At 35.1% G+C, this 17,565-nt stretch overlaps 2 protein-coding genes across 7 annotated transcripts in view; one reads left to right on the top strand and one right to left on the bottom strand.

Annotated features, from left to right (window-relative positions):
* Positions 1–6,658, top strand: part of LOC132751103 (interferon regulatory factor 4-like) — a 26,086-nt gene extending 19,428 nt beyond the window's left edge. For all 6 annotated transcript variants that reach the window (XM_060741217.1, XM_060741219.1, XM_060741216.1 and 3 more), the window contains 5 exons: positions 875–961; positions 1,380–1,510; positions 2,255–2,412; positions 2,877–3,141; positions 3,758–6,658. In XM_060741217.1, coding sequence (XP_060597200.1) covers positions 875–961; positions 1,380–1,510; positions 2,255–2,412; positions 2,877–3,141; positions 3,758–3,859 — 743 coding nt within the window. In that variant the 3' untranslated portion in view covers positions 3,860–6,658. The remainder of the gene's footprint in view (positions 1–874; positions 962–1,379; positions 1,511–2,254; positions 2,413–2,876; positions 3,142–3,757) is intronic.
* On the bottom strand, positions 6,648–17,565 carry LOC132751104 (mitochondrial ribosome-associated GTPase 2-like). The gene is made up of 7 exons (XM_060741223.1): positions 17,445–17,565; positions 10,501–10,697; positions 9,357–9,504; positions 8,920–9,035; positions 8,249–8,470; positions 7,666–7,804; positions 6,648–7,377 (listed from the first exon to the last, which is right to left on the bottom strand). The coding sequence occupies exons 2-7, from the start codon at positions 10,636–10,638 to the stop codon at positions 7,004–7,006; spliced, it is 1,137 nt and encodes a 378-aa protein (XP_060597206.1). The 5' UTR covers positions 10,639–10,697; positions 17,445–17,565; the 3' UTR covers positions 6,648–7,003.

Raw genomic sequence — 17,565 nt, 5'->3', positions numbered from 1 at the left:
TTTGTGATGTATGTATCTTAAGTAACAGAGACACTTTTTAATAAAACTCTTTCAAGTTAGATAACGATATGAACAAAAAAATCCAATTATGAAACTTTTATAGTTTATTTTATAGTTTTATACCCTTTAAAGCAAAGTTAAGAGTGGTCATTTGCACTGTACCTCTGCTTTGGCATGTACAGTAGCAATACTTACAAAAGTGAAGACATTTAGTACTGGTAAACTGCATGCTTGACAGCCTGCCCAGGAACAATGCAGTGGCTGATTTGCGTTTTGATTAATTCAAAGTGTCATACTGCCATGACTACAAAAACAACCACCACCAGTGTTAAGTTCCATCTTTGTCTATTTTCAAATCAAATATGATACATCATTAAATTCTCTTATTTCCAAACTAGTTTGTCTTCAATTAATGTACACTGTGTTGACATACATGTATATTTTCTTCAATTAATGTACACTTTATAGACATATATTGTTCTCCACAAATTTTCACTATCTTATCATCTTAGCTTCAATTGTTCATCATTCCTGCTTTATCTGTTTTATGATCATGTCAGCATGATAATTGAGCCGTGTCATGACAAAACCAAAATAGTGGGTTTGCGACCAGCATAGATCCAGACAAGCCTGGGCATCCGCCCAGTTTGATCAGGATCCATGCTGTTCGCTATCAGTTTCTGTACTTGTAATAGGGTTTGTAAGCGAACAGCATGGATCCTGATCAGACTGCGCGGATGCGCAGGCTGGTCTGGATCCATAATGGTCGCAAACGCACTATGTTGATTTTGTCATGGTGAGGCTCATATTGCAATGATGTTTCAATATGTTCAGTAAAGATATTGTTCTGATTCAATAAATCCTTTTATTTCAGATGAACAAATCTCATATAAGGCAAAAAAGTCCTATCCAAGCCAAGCCCTTATTATGCCTCAAAATACTTGGACATTAGACCCAAACGGTAAGTTAATAATTAACTGTAAATACTTTTCAAGTAAGTTAGTTTTAGAAGTGCTTAAAAAGTATAAAGCAAAAATAAGCAAACAAGTTTGAAATGTCCTTAAATACAAGTTCTTTCTTTACTGTGCGTTTGAATAATTTTTGTTCAACAGGAATGCCATATTCTAAATGAAATGTAATACATTTTACACTGGTAAATTGGCTTTGGTTATTCAGTCTTCTTTTGTAAAGGTCCACTAAGGCAGTGCTGGATGATAAATATCTAAGCTCTAAGAAATTGTAGATAACAACAGACTCTGCACGACAGACTCCGTACATCACATCATTCTTTCACAAAAAGCTCACCTTGGAGTACTTTTAAAAGTGCTTAGGTGTGATAAAATATATATAGTAACATCATGTATGTTGTTGGATTTCAGACTGTAAACTGTATGTGACAGTAAAGTATTTAATGACAACAGTGTTTGAGAATCTGTGTACCTCCACTAGTGGGTGTCATATATATCATGACAAACAAGTTGTTATTACAAACCCTGAAGAGTATGAACAGGTAAGTTATTGTGAGATATATGATATAAGAATATAAACAGGGATGTTATTGTGAGATATATGATATAAGAATATAAACAGGGATGTTATTGTGAGATATATGATATAAGAATATAAACAGGGATGTTATTGTGAGATATATGATATAAGAATATAAACAGGTATGTTATTGTGAGATATATAAATTTATAAAACAATATGAATAGGTCACAGGTTTGTCTATGTGATGTATATTAAAACAATCGTATCTTGTACAAACAATATTTACATAATTATAAAAAGCATTTAATAATACAGTTAAAACTTTGCAAGAGACAGTCTCCTTAACTAAACAACATACAGGAAACTTTTCATACATACTGAAAATAGTATTATCTGAGTAAAAAATAAGAATGCTGACTTTTTGGAGTGCCTATCAAAAGTTGATGTTTAGATTCATGCTAATTTTCATAAATATTTTGAAATGCAAAAATTGCCCTTATTGTAATAAGTAACACTGCAGAAGTATGGTGAAAAATACTTCAAAATCAGTCAATAATCACAAATAACATGTAAACTATTACTTGAATCTTATAACTTACGTACATTTTTCTCATGTTAGAATTCCTTGAAATATTTTGGCTCATCTGGTAGCATGCAGTTTTAAAAGCATTTGATTATTAATGATAATTATTAACTTATATTTTTATTTGGCATCTAATGAATTATTTTAAAATTGGTATAATAATTATTGTAAATATTTCAGATATTTGGTCCCCGAGCTGCATTACAGATTCCACTACCTCAATGTACTATATCCAACAGTCAACAACAACGCCTTACAACTGACTTATTAAACGCCACAGATCGAGGTATTGTCATACAAGTGAGAGAGGGAAACATTTACGCAACAAGAAAATGCAGGTCAGGTTAATTTTCACTGAAAGAATAAAATACAGTAAGAACTTTGATAAAGCAAACTCTGAAGTCTTGGTGAAAAAATTATTTTAATGTGTAAGACTAGATGCATGTTTGTACCTGAAATAATGTGAGGACGGGCACCTGAGGTCTTCCTCCACCAGTACAACTGGAAAGTCAACATATGACCTCTACTAGGTCGGTGCGACATAAAACCCAACCAAAATAAAATTTTAAAAATGTTGCATCAAGGCCTTAGTTAAAAAACATGTTAAGAAAATGGATATAAGATTATGACCTTGTTTACTACAACTCCGTACTGTTGTCTTGAAAATTCAAGCATTATACTTATGGAAACAATTTAATCTAACACTAGACAATTCCAAATATAAAGAATATCTGTAATTAAATCACTTACATGGCATATAACAGGGTTAGAGTTAACAGATTTTCTATTATTTTGTTCACAGATGTAGAATGTACATTTCCAAGCCTACAATAAACCAAGGCTGTGAGATTATAAAACTTCAACGAGATGAAGAGACGCTGGTATTTGATCTCCATGGTTACTTCAGACAAGCTCTTGAGAGATATATTCATCAACGAGGACCCAAACCTTCCACTGATGTAGTCGTGGGTTTTGGCCAACATTTCACTATGGAGAGAGAGTCTATAAATAATTTACTAGTGTCAGCTACTATTGTTCATACAGAAGCCAATAACCTGCTCACCAGGGTAACTATCTATCTTTCTTTTGTTGAATCTATTCAAAAAGATGGGGCGTCCTTGGCAAAGTGGCAAAAGTATTTGACTTCAAACCACATGCCCCTTACCAGTGTGGGTTAGAATTTTGCCAGGGACTTTGAATTATTTCATGTGAGGAAGCTATCCAGCTTAATTACGGAACATTTGTGGTTTTACTCAGGTGCCCATTCATGCCTGAAATAATGCATGGAGGGGCAACTGAGTTCTTCCTCCACCAGTAATGCCAGAATGTTACCATATGACCTATACTGTGTTAGTGCAATGTTAAACCCAACCAAAAAAAAAAAAAAAAAAAACTTCACAAAGATAAGAAGTCATATATTCTTCTGTCATAATGAATCTTCTGACAAGGATTGTATTTTTTGTTTCACTTCATCATAAATGTATTGATAGATTCTTCATGTATGTGCACTATTTTTCAGAGCATGATCATATAAATGATATAAAGTATAATGAGTAAAAGATTGTCACAATGAAATGTAATAATTTTAACACGTATTTGGTTTACAAATTCAGTTTGGGCTTTGAAATAGTTATTTACATTCAATTTTAAAATATTCTCTCACTGTTACATTGTTTGTTTCAGATTGCATGTACAAGCCCAATGTCTCCAGCTATCTCTTTGTCCAAGTCGAATCCATTGGATCGTGTTATGGACATATGCTCAATGGTCAGTGAACAAATCTAAGGAGACAGCATAAGGGCAATAACTGATCTGGATAATTAACATTATGCAAGGGCAATAACTATGTATAATAATTACAATTTGTTACCAAAGGGGAATAACTTTGGATTCCATAAGAATTCACTTGTCATACAGGGCAAAAACTAAGCATTATTTCATACTTGTTACTGACTGATTAAACAGTGTTGATAAATTGTTGGATTTATATGTAAATAGTTGTTAAGGTAAGAGTTACTTATATATATTGTATATACTTGTTTTATGATGATAATAATTTATTTAAATTCCCATGTTAATTACTTTGATATAGAATATTGTTTAACCTAATTCTTGATCTCTTTTCGTTTAACCAGCAGTACTGTCTGAAGTAAACTGTACTTATACAGTCATGTATATTTTAAAGTCATTTGTATGTATTAAAGTAATATTTGGCTTTACATTTATATAGCAATGTAATCTCTGCATATGTAGTAGTAGCTTTCTGAGACATTGTATTTTGCTAGGAGCAGTGATGGAACATTAATATCTTGCAAGACTGAAGGTCGAGCGAGACATCAATTTTTACAAGCTTCGAGTACTGAAATAAATGACCTCAAATAGCTACTACAAAATTAGTTTACTTTGATTATATTTACCCATGATTCTAAGACAAAAAGAGATTGAATTTATTAAATTTCTATTAGTTATTACACAAACAAATATACAGCTGTCAAGAAATGAATGAAAGATTGATGAATACATCATTTTTGTAAATGTGGCCAGGGCATCGGTAGTATAGGTTCCCTTTTCCAAATACTACATAATGCACAGCTAAGATGGGAACCATCTGATAAAAAAAGTCCAGCACTCCCATATATGGTACCATATTTGTCTCTTAACATGATACCGGTTTTTCTTTCCATTGAGTTGTATTAGCTAGGGCTGTCATTGATGTAAAATTTTGTATCAATTATGGAAATATCATTGTAAAAAAAGCTGAATATCGATGATATATCAATATATCAAATTCAGTAGCTTGTACATTTGAATATGTGTAATAAACTGATATCATGGTGTAAGCAAGCTTGTTTCATACATCACAAGCACAGAATACCAAAAGAAAGTAAGTTTTCTTATTATCATATCTTAAAGACCTGAAAATTAAATCCAGACTTCAAACTAGCAAAGAAAAATGGGGGAAAGGTTACTTCTTCCCTTTACATAAAGTAGAGTGATATTTTTACAAGAAATGGGTTTTAAATTGTATTGATATTCTAAATTGTGAATCAATATTGTATAGATTGTTCATTATCGATAATATTTCGATATCATGATTTTCAATGACAGCCCTAGTGTAAGATCTACTCAACTTGGGTGTATTTTAGGCAGAATATTAAAAGGTATATTATTGATGTATATAGTATATATGTATATAGCGTAACATGTATTGAACTAATCTATGGCTGAATATGTATATATTGAAGAACAGTAATCTGTGGTAATACATGTACATTGTATATATGTGGTAAAATATATGTATATAGTTTAAATTGAGATAATTTTTTATCAACTTAGTATATAAACTTAACAAATGATTTTATTTCATGCTTTCCAGTGTTTTACTGTAATATATCAGATGATTATATTCTGATAAACCACTAATGAAAATTATAAAATATAATTTTCACTGTAAGCCGGACTATATCTGAATGAAAAGAATGTCATCACTAATAGGAATAACAGGCAAAAAATAAATGCAGTCATATGTAAAATTTGATTCTTTAGGAAAAGGAAGTCGATGCCAATAACTAATTGGAATAACAGGCAAAAAATAAAAAAATAAAAGCAGTCATATGTAAAATTTGCTTCTTTAGAAAAAGGAAGTCGATGCCATCATACATCATGTTAAAAATGTAACAAAATTAGAGAAATTTAATAGAACTATATTCCAAAATTGATGATGTGATGTCATGATGTCATACAGAAAAATGTGCGACGTTATGCCGCAAAATTAGTATAAAATACTTAAAATCACTTAAAAAGCATGAAATAAAAAGAATTTTTTATTTGTTTTACATATAAGATTTAAATATATTTCATTTGTGATAAACCAGCTATTCTATTTTCACTTGTGGCTACAGGCCTACGACACTCCTGAAAATATTGCATCTGGAGTTCACTCAGTGAAATATATTTCAATCTTACATGCAAAACAAAAACAAATATCCTCTTTTTATATGTAATGTTTATGAAAGTTAGGGAACCAAAAGTATAGAGTCTAGTCAGACTGTATTGTTGTTCTACAGGCTGACCCGACTCTAGACTGGTGCATTAGAAAAAGATATCATCACATGATGGTGACTTTTGGTGAACATGGAAAATCGTTTGCTAAATATTTGGAAATTTTGTGAATCAATACATATGCATTAAGCAGATGAAAATATAAACATTTCACTTTGGAATATAGTTACAGTAGTTAATATTCACAAAAAAACAGAACAATTTTTTTTTCTTTTTACTATCTATTTTTTATTAAAAATGGAAAGATATACAGTGAGATATGTATGTTATGATTTTACATCACCGATAAACATGTATATACCCGGTATCTATATTTCATTTAATAGGCATGTATATAAAATGAATTTAACTTACTATTTTGAATAAAATGCTTTCATTGACAGATTTTGTTTTCTTTCAGCTGTTGTTTTTGTAACTTATTGTTTGATCTATGTACATATCTTATTCAGTTTTTGTTAATAAATCACGAAATTTAAAAAAAAAATCTATTCATAAAATTTGAAATAAAATTAAATTCCTCAAGTATGTGTTATCATTTTTGGTAGATAGCCACGATTTTTGCAAAAGAATTTACCGATTTTTGCAAAAGAATTTACTGATATTTGCAAAAGAATTTACTGATATTTGCAAAAGAATTTACCGATTTTTGCACAAGAATTTACGGCTTTACAACTGGGCCAGATATACATGTACAGCATATTTTAATTACATGCACATGAAGAACATGTGCACACGAGTACTTTTTAAGTTTGTAAGGATATTTACTTTCACCATTACTTGAACAAGAGCTGGTCATAATATATGCCTCTCAACTATTCTCAGTCATTAATAATTAACAGAAACACTCTCCAAATAATGAAACATTTTTCAGCCATGATCATTAGAAGGATTGTGTTTATCATAGAGTTGTCTTAAATGAATTAATACAGGTTTGATATTAAGTTTTTTCTCTGCAGAAACAGGGAACAATGGTAGGTTAGTCCGTTTTTGCAACTCAATATAATTACTCTGAGCGACTTTAAGATCCATCTTGTTTCCAATGACAGCATGGGGCCGTTCTGACAAGCCAGGTTTATATTGTTCTAGCTCATGCTTAAGGTGATCTAGCTGTTCCCAGGGATTTTCCACCGACAAATCTATAACATAAAATAAGCACATACATCTCTCAATATGGCGCAGGAACTGAAAACCTAAACCCCGGTTTTTGTGGGCATCGGGAATAAGTCCTGGAATATCAGCAACTGCAATAAACACAAAGTATCTAGCATTAAAAAACTTATTACATGTATCATCAGAAAAAAAATCACATAATTGTAGATTTATTTGCCTTAAAAGCTTCCTATTATTACAGCAATTACTTCAAATGCTCTTTTAATAGAATTTACCTATATATTTGAGTTGCAAAATCTTATATATATAGCATGATAGTGTTAACTGTACATGGAAAGTTTTGTATACCACTAGTTTGTTATAGATGTAGAAAATCTAGGTTTTATGTGCAGGGACCATGATAGAAAAGTACAACTAACCTGATACTTGTACAAAATCATCATATTCTACCATACCAACATGAGGTTGAAGGGTTGTGAAGGGATAAGGGGCCACTTTAGGCCTGGCTCTGGACATGGCCCTCAATAAGGTTGATTTTCCTGCATTTGGAAATCCAATCTAAAAACAGATCAAAAACCAAATAAGATCATATCACATGACTATTCTGCTTGCATATGACATATTTTATATAATACATATACTACATTTTCATTATTTCTATCTTGTATACATTATTTTGTCAGACAATAATTCACAAATTGTTGTAGAGAAACAATCGATTTCAGGAGCAAGTGACTTAATCTAGTCAGCATCTAAACTGTAACTCCATCGTCATCGTCATCATCACCATCATCATCATCACCTTCAGCTTAAAAAAGAATAGTAACCCTTGCAGTGGCTATCCAATTCCAAACAGATTAAGGGAAAAGTCTTGACAATTGTCCCTCTATCTGCAGTCCTAGACACATAGAGAGTAAGCAACACCTCCAGAGTATCCAACTAAGCTTAGTCTTTTTATCAATCTCATACTATTTCTTAGAATTTCAAATAATGATAACATACCAAACCAGCATGAGCCATTATTTTCAGTTCAAGGTAGACAACTCTATCTTCCCCTTGTGCCCCCTCCTCTGCATATCTTGGAGTTGTGTCTGTACTCGTAGCAAAACATTTGTTCCCTTTACCCCCGGCACCACCTCGTGCTATGATGTAATACTCACTCTCTGATTCTAAACTACAGAGTTCCCTCCCTTCCTCATCTCGGATTATTGTTCCAAGTGGTACCTAGTAATGATCAAATAAACATTTTCCTAACACATTTTTGTAATTCTTTTTTTTTCAAAATAAAACATCTGCTTTCAACAGGATTTAAATCAATCATAAAACATTGTGCAGTCAATAAAACAATGTCCTATGATCAATTTACCAGTACAAGAGATGAAAAGAAAAGATGTTGCCATTTACAAATAGTAAATGCCTTCATATACATTGCAAGATTTCTTTGCTAAAAAGGTGTAAGAAATTTTCTTTTATTAGGCCTCTATCAATGATAATGTAAATGGTGTAGAAAAGCTACATTATACCATTTTTGTCACATTTGAGCTACACACAGAATAATACAGTCATGCATTATAAAAAAATATTTGGACTTTTCCAGTAACAGAGCTGTTTTAGATAATCTGTAATCATTTCACAAATAAACAAGCCTACAATTATCTGTTGTTGTTTTTTACCTCACTATAAAAATGTTCAGCATTTTTTCCATGTCTGTCTGAGTTTCTCCCATTTATACCAGACTCTGCTTTCATTGGTGACTTCAAATGTACCAGTGAGTTTCTTTTCCCAGTACCTTCAAGATAAATTATCAATTCCATTCTAATTTAATATAGTAATTAATATAAATAACAAACAGCATTATGTATCTATGAAATGGTTGCATGCAAGAATATGTCTTTCAAAGATTTTTTTTCTTTTTTTTTTCTGATACAAAAACTGTTGATTTATATAAAAATACATATATGCACCCCTATTGCCTAGTGACTTTAACCAGTATCAACTGAAAAAATATAGTTTATTATTTTGGCATTATAAAACGCTCAATTCCCTGCATTCTCTTTAAAACTTTACTGCCAAATATATATAAATGAGAATTTAAACTTTGAAACGTTACATGAAATGATAACATGTCCGCCATTCCCGCCATTTCCTCCATCCGGTCCAGCAAACTCATTTCCTGCCTCGCTGTTGAACGAGATGCAGCCATGACCACCTCTCCCGGCGATTACCTGAACTCTTCTAAAATCCACGAAAAAATCTTTCTGTTTTGAAATAGAAAATTTTAAATTAATTAAATATTATCATCATTATTTCGTAACAGATAAAAAGAGGACAAAAAAAAAAGCCTAAATCTCTCAACTACGTGCCTGGAAAAGTAGGAATTATATATGTGTAATATTATATCTCTGTAGAAGAACACTAGACATAATGCCATATACCCCACAACCACATTCCAAACAAGCGGGCCATGATGGCCTTGAGTCCCTCACAAGAAACAACTGCTTTTCAGTGTTGGAAATTATCTATTGTCAATATTTTCTTATATCAAATTTGAGCGTAGAATATCTTTAAACAATAATTTGAAGAAATGCCATGACCTAAGGCATTTTTAGCTTTAGCTAAAACTGAGCCAATCAAATTAATATGAGCAAAATTGATAAAAGACTACCTAAGAAGGCTACAGACAAAGTTTGGTGATCACCCATCAATTAGTTTCTTTAGAAGAAGATGTCTAAAGGTTTTTTTTATTTTTAGCTCTAAAGACCCCTAAAAGGGGCCAATCAAATTAATATGAGCAAAAAAGACTACCCAAAAATGCTACAAAGTTTGGTGAGATCATCCATCAATTAGTTCTGTAGTAGAAGGTGTTTAAAGGTTTTTCTATTTTTAGCTCTGTTGACCCCTAAAATGGGCCAATTGAAATGACATGAGCAAATTTTAGTGTGACTGTCACAAGAATGCTACAGACCAAATTTGAAGTGAATCTGCCTAGCAGTTTCAGAGAAGAAGCCGATTGTTGATGCATGACGATGGAAGCCGGAGCATCCCCCTTTGATACTAATCAGCTCAGCCTGAACCTTTGGTTCTGCTGAGCTAAAAAATAGAGCTAAAAACAATTTAAAAGCATCTTATTCATAATACATAGGCTATTTATTTTGAATAAATGTCATCTTATTCTTTTTATAAACATAATAATTACTCATCTTTAAATTGATGAAAACAGTGAAAATCGTTATATAAAATACTGCCATACTTACTGTAAAGCCTTCTGCTTTTAATTTCTTTGGTTTGACTGGTTGTGATGTGTATCTTCGTAAACAATTTAAAGTTACAGTTGCAGCAGACTTTGTAAAAACACTCTGTGTACAGATGATTCCAAATTTTAACAAAACCATCTTGCCATTTTACTTCTTGCCAGTTGAACAAATTGACAAATTTTCTATGCAAATGTACCCTGGTAAATAAATAATATGCAGTAAATATTTTAATGTCTCACAGAAAATATATAAACAAAAGATGTTTGTAAAATATGCATGTCCTCCTCATCAGCATGTCCAAAGTTGCATGCAATGTTGCTTGGAACTGTTTTGGTGTTCAAGGTTTATGTGACCATGACCTTTGAATCTCAGCCCCAAAATCAAGAGGTCATCTACTACCCATGACCAATGAACTTTGAAAGCCCAACACCAATGGGTTGTCAAAGTATTGGTTAAGAACCTTTTCGACACATAATGTCAATGTGACCTTGATCTTTGACTCCAAAATCAATAGGGTTCATCTACCCGCCTGAGACCCATGCACCTATAAAGTTTGTGGGCCAAGGGCCCATGGATTGTGGAGTTATTGGTCGGAAACCAGTTGGCATACAAGTGCAATGTAACCTTGACCTTTGACCTAAAACTCAATAGGGTCATCTACTTCCAAAGCCCTACATGTATACACCTTTTATAAGACCTTACTAATTTTAGGATAATGGGCTCATGCGTTCTCAAGTTATTGATTGAAAACAATGTGAGACAGACTGACCAACCAACATATATGTCTCATCTTCTTGGGTGGGGAACATAATTATGATATATTTTGCAATAAAACTAAATGAGATCTCTTCCCAATTGATTGAGTTTTCTTTAAAATCATGCAGATTTCCAAAAAATCCTAATTTTAACAAGGTTTTAATTTTCCCATATTTGCAACTCTTCCCTAAATCAAGAGGCTTAAGGCCTCTTCCCAATATAGAGAGAAAAACCCTGGATGCTTAATACATGTATCTTTATAAAGTTTATCTATACAAATGTAAATGCATGTGTAAAATTAGGGAGACCTAAAGTTAAACATTAAAGTGGTGTTAAAACCTTTCCCTTCATTAATGATACAATGTACCTTCTTTATTTCACTTATTAAATTCTTAGGATTGCCTATGGTTATATTGGAACAAGATATTTCACTCCCAGGTAATTAGGCTTATTAGGGCCTGGGGATGTTGCACTTATTCATTATCCCTCATGTACAGACTCAATCAAACCAAGTCTGCAATTTTCATGTAATTTTGTTGTTATTAATGCTTCAAGGGGTCATTTTGTTTCCAGATCTTTACCAAAAGCTATGACAGTGGGAGCAAGACATTTCAACTCCCTGACATCCCTCAAATTTCGAAGATACTTCAACCCAGACACCCTCCAAATCCAGTAACTAAGACACTTTCCATCAGGCTTCATCTCTTACATGTATTTTGTCTAAAGTAAATATTTCAATGACAAATGACCCTATATACGTCTGTTTGTTTAATTTCTTAATCTTTTTTTAAGATAACATACACATACAAGGGCCGAAATATCAATGACGACGAGCACCATGCTGATGATGGAGGTTGATCAGCAATCTAGATGCACCATAGACAGGAGACCTTCAAGATGTGCATTAGGTGCGTTCAAGATTGTATATAACTCATCTAACAACTGGACCTTCAGTGACTTCTAGGAACGACTAGACTGATGACAACTGAGAATGGATTGGATGGATTTCATGGAATCGACGCGGCCCGCACAATCGACTATGAAAACAGCACCTGAAACAACAGTCTCTTGCAAATGCGGAAAGGTTTGTAAGAACCAACTAGGTCTACGAATCCACCAAGGCAAGACGGAGTGAGTGTCAATGAGTGAGGCCTCGAGAACAGCGTTCAGTCGGTTTGACTAGTGAGATGCAGGAGTACACTAATTCGGACTCAATCCACAGTGTTGAGGAACTCTCCGTTTTTGAGACAACACACGATGCCTCTCATGACCCTGAGAGGTGGAAGAAGAAGACCCTCTCCTACAACTACTTAAGCTTCAAGGACACTGCAGCCAAGAAGCAGAGCAGTTAGCTGTTCTGGATAGACCCCGTCTAGACCCTGCCACTAATCAAAGGAAACAAAGGATTATGTGGCCCAAGGCATCAGACAAGACACTATGGAAACTCCTAGACTATGACCTGGATATTATCCTTGAGATATCCATGCAAGGAGCAGTGGACCAGAAGCTACCCACCCTCTCTACCTCAGTCTAATCTGTAGCAAAAGAAAGGTTTGGAGTGGAGGAAGCAAAAGGAGGCTCCAAAACCTAACAGACGGCAATAACGCATTGAGAACCTGAGACGGGAACTCTGTCAGCTGAAGCAAAGATAACAGAAGAGCTCATCGTTAGAGTGACTCGGTTTATCTCAGCTGAGAGACACAGCACAAGTAGAGCTGAATTCTCTGGGGAAAGCCGAAAATACAAGGAGGAAGGCCTGACAGCGAGCCAAGAAGAGAATGGCGTTTACAGCCAATCCCTACAAGTTTGCAAGAACTCTACTTGGCAAAGAGCAATCGGATGTTCTTGAAGCGCTGCTGGAAGAGGTTAAAACATACCTTCACAAGACCCATTTCGACGCTAGTAGAAACAATGCATTAGGTGACAGTGAAGGCAAAGACCCAACAGCACTTCCAGAGATTGAACTTTTAACTACAGAGCCAATACTGGACGGAGTAAAGGAGGTCATTAAGAAAGCAAGATTTAGTTCCGCCATCCCATACAAAGTGTATAAGATGTGCCGACTTCTACTGAAAAGGTTATGGAGGCTTCTCAAGGTGGTTTGGAGGAAAGGTGAAATACCAGATGCCTGGAAGGAAGCAGAGGGAATTTTTACTCCCAAGGAAAAAAACTCCAAGAACATCAGCCAGTTCCGGACCATCTCATTACTCAATGTTGAAGGGAAGATTTTCTTTGCTATCCTTGCAAGAAGAGTAATATATCTTACCTCACATCCAACAAATACATCAACACTTATGTCCAGAAGGGAGGAGTGCCTAGGTTCTCAGGTTGTGTAGAGCACACAAGCACCATTTCACAGCTCATAAGAGAGGCAAAGGCAGGGAAGAAGAACCTCACAGTAGTTTGGCTTGATTTAGCTAACGCATATGGTTCCATCCTACACCAGCTGATCTACACAGCCCTCCAACACTACCACGTCCCAGATCATGTGCAGAAAATCATCACTAGCTACTTGGATGGCATCAAACTTTGGTTTTCTGTTGGTGACCTGCTGACAAAGGAACAAAACTTGGAGAAGGTATGGTAACCGGATGTACAGTTTAAGTGGTACTCTTTATCATGGGAATTAATGAATCAACCCTGTATTAGAGAGACTTGTGGACCTAAGACAGATTCAGGGATTTACTTGCCATCCAGCCAAGGTTTCATGGATGACCTCATTCTCACCACAACCACCCACATACAGGTGAGATGGATGTTAGCAGTCCTGACAGATGTTGCTTCATGGGCTAGAATGAAATTCAAGGCTGTTAAGTCCAGATCTTTGATTATCAAGAATGACTAAACTACAGATAGTTTCATTCTCTGAGTACAGAATGAGGATATCCCATCAATCACTTAGAGTCCAATCAAGTGCCTAGGGAAGTGGTTCTGTACAAGCCTGCAAGATGGTGACAATGTGAAGAAGCTAGAAAACCAGGTAGAAGACCGTCTTAAGAAAATAGACCGCAGCAATCTTCCTGGGAAGTTCAAAGCCTGGTTATACCACCATGCCTTACTTCCAAGGTTAATTTGACCTATGATGCTGTATGAGATACCAAGCTCAACAATCGGTTGAACCGGGTGATGCTCCCCCGAGAAGGTTCTGGACACAGGAAAGTATAAAAAAAATGAACAAAGGGCAAAAACTCCAAAATTAGGCAAAGCGAAGTTATGTTTTTTTTGCACTGCACTTCTATTCAATGAAATCTATCTATCTATAAAGTTTCCTGATGATATCAGAGTTATGTCCCGGGTAAAATTCAAAGTGTAACAAGAGCCCGGTTTGAGCCGGGTGATGCTTCCCGAATAGGTTTTGGACACAGAAAGTACACCTCTTGTAGTTTCAGAGTTATGTCCCTGGAAAAAGTTCAAAGTGCAATAATTCCAAAATTAGGCAAGGCAGAGTTACTGTTCTTTGCACTGCACTTCTAATCAATGTGATCTATCAACCTACAAAGTTTCTTGATGATATCTCTTATGATTTCTGAGTTATGTCCCAGACAATTTCAAAAAGTAAAAATAAACAAAGGGCAATAACTCCAGAATTAGGCAAGGCAGAGTTATAATTCTTGTTCACTGCACATCTACCCATTGAGATATATCTACCTACAAAGTTTCATGTTGATATCTCTTATAGTTTTACAGCTATGTCCTGGACAAGATTTTTCTAAAAGGGGAGATAATTCAAAAATGAGGCTTAACAGATGTATGGTTCTTTTGCACTGCACCTCTACTCAATGAGATCTATCTACCTACAATGTTTCATCTTGATATCTCTTATAGTTTTAGAGTTATGTTCCGGACAATGTTCAAAGTGTTAAAATAAACAAAGGGCAATAACTCCAAAATTAGGACAAAAAGAGTTATTGTTCTTATGCACTGCACATCTACCCATTGAGAGATCTATTCACCTACAAAGTTTCATGTTGATATCTCTTATAGTTTTTTGAGTTATGCCCCGGACAAGATTTTTCTATAAGGGGAGATAATTCAAAAACCAGGCAAAATAGAGTTATGGTTCTTTGACACTGCACTCCCCCTCAATGCCCTCTACCACTGTATGAAGTTTCAACAAATTATCTCCAAGGGTTTTTAAGTTATGCTCCGGACAAGACAACGGACGGAAGGACGGACAGACGGACAAGGCGCCCACTATATGCTCCCCCGAAATTTTTCGGGGGAGCATAAAAATTGAAGCCTTAGAGAGGATTACAAGCAGACAACTCAGCAAGTGGTTAGGAATACCACCCTGTTTCTCCAGTGTAGGGCTGTATGGAAAAAGCAATCTGCTTCAACTCTCATTTCCCTAAATGGTAGAGGAATTCAAGACAACGAAGACAAGATTGGTGTTCACCCTAAGAGATTCCCCAAATGAAAAAGTCCGGGAAACAGGGATTGTAACCCAGAATTGGTCAGCATCAGAGACCGTTAACCAGGCTGAAAGCTCACTTAAGCTCAAGGACATTGAGGGAATGACTGCTGTGGGAAGACAAGGAATTGGCGCTACCAAGACACCCCTGTGGAACCAGGCAGAACAGGAGGAGACATGCCATGATTCAGGCAGAAGTCAGGGGGGCAGAGGAGAGTGCAAGACAGGCTAGAGCAGTATAGATGGCAGCACAGGGAGCATGGACTACATGGAACACCATAGACAGGAAGCTGACATGGGAAGACATATGGAATTATGAACCATTACGGTTATCCTTTGTACCTCCTACCTTCCCCAGCTAATCTCCATCAGTGGGGACTTGAAACGGATTCTGTATGTGACCTGTGTGATCGTCCTGGCACTCTGGAGCATGTTCTTTCTTCATGTTCAACTGCACTGACACAGGGAATGTACCACTGGCGTCATGACAATGCCCTCAGGAAGTTGGCTGACTGGCTTGAAGGTGAAAGGAAAAAGGAACAAAGTAACCCCAAACTTTGTCACATCAACTTTGTGAAACCGGGTGAAACTGCCAAGACACAGTCGCCACACCAACCATCAATTCTAGATGGCACAACAGGTTGGAACAAGGAGGTGGATCTTAGCAAGAAGCTTGTTTTCCTAAGTATTGTCCAGACCAACTTAAGGCTGGATATTGTACTGTGGTCTGCAATAGGAAAGAAACTCATCATGATTGAGTTAACAGTACCTTGAGAGACAAGATGTGAAGAGGCCTACGACAGGAAGAAAGCAAAGTATTCAGAGCTACTCAATCAATGCAGACAGAAAGGCTGGCATACATGGCTGTTTCCTATTGAAGTAGGAGTCTGAGGGTTCTGTTCACAATCTGTGTGCCGACTGATGACAGCGATCAGAACCACTGGAAGGGATAGACATAGGACAATCCAGAGGCTCAGTCTAGCTGGCGAGCATGTGTCTAGCTGGCTGTGGCCGAGATGAAAGGAGATGAGCTAGAAGCAATCAACCTCCACACCGTAATTAATACATTATGGGCCCACTCGCCAGCAGATATACATGGATAAGGGCCGAAATATCAATGATGGCGATCACCATACTGATGATGGAGTGTGATCAGCAGTCTAGAAGCACCACAGGCAGGAGATCTACATAAGGTGTGTTCCAGATTGTATAAACTCACAAAATAAAAATATACAAATAAAGATTAATTATAACTAACTGCTTTATTATTGTTGACAAATAAATTGTATATATTGACTTTCAACCCAACCTATCATTAGCCTTAGTCCAACTTATTGTATTGCGCGATGAGAAATTGTGCTATTTTGTGTCTGGGCAATATCTCACCTCTACGTACGTAACGTAGAATCTAGCTTTGGCACGTCAATATATTTTGACTTAGTAGGTTAAATTTTAATCAATTGTTTTTTATTTTCAAAATCGTCTGATGTTTTTTCTCGCTTATCTCAACTAAATACTTTTTAAAATTGAAGTGAATATTTTGACAAAAGTTATAAAACATGGTGTGTTGGTGTCAATATTATCAACTATAAGCACGTTTTCTTTAGGGCGAATTGTATGTGGAACGAATCGTTCTCTAGTATTATTTTACTGGCTAGGATTTCTGCTTTGACAAACAGCATTGAAGTCATAAAGAATTAATTCTAATTAAACAAAAATAATTTCATCTAATCATATTTATGAAAACAACTTTTTTTCAAACTTAAATTATGTTTACCATCAGTCCTACTTTCACTTTGAATATGAAGGTGAAGGTCAACTTCAATATGATTCTTGTGAAGTTTGTGTAAAATAGAAAAACATAAATAGAGGATTCATGTTTACATTGTACTTTTTGA

The sequence above is a fragment of the Ruditapes philippinarum genome, unplaced genomic scaffold (genome assembly GCF_026571515.1).
Source record: "Ruditapes philippinarum isolate M1 unplaced genomic scaffold, ASM2657151v2 ctg4575_1_1_1_1, whole genome shotgun sequence".
NCBI classification, from domain to species: Eukaryota; Metazoa; Mollusca; class Bivalvia; order Venerida; family Veneridae; genus Ruditapes; species Ruditapes philippinarum.
Note: the sequence above shows the minus strand (reverse complement) of the source record. Positions and strands in the feature narration are given on the sequence as shown.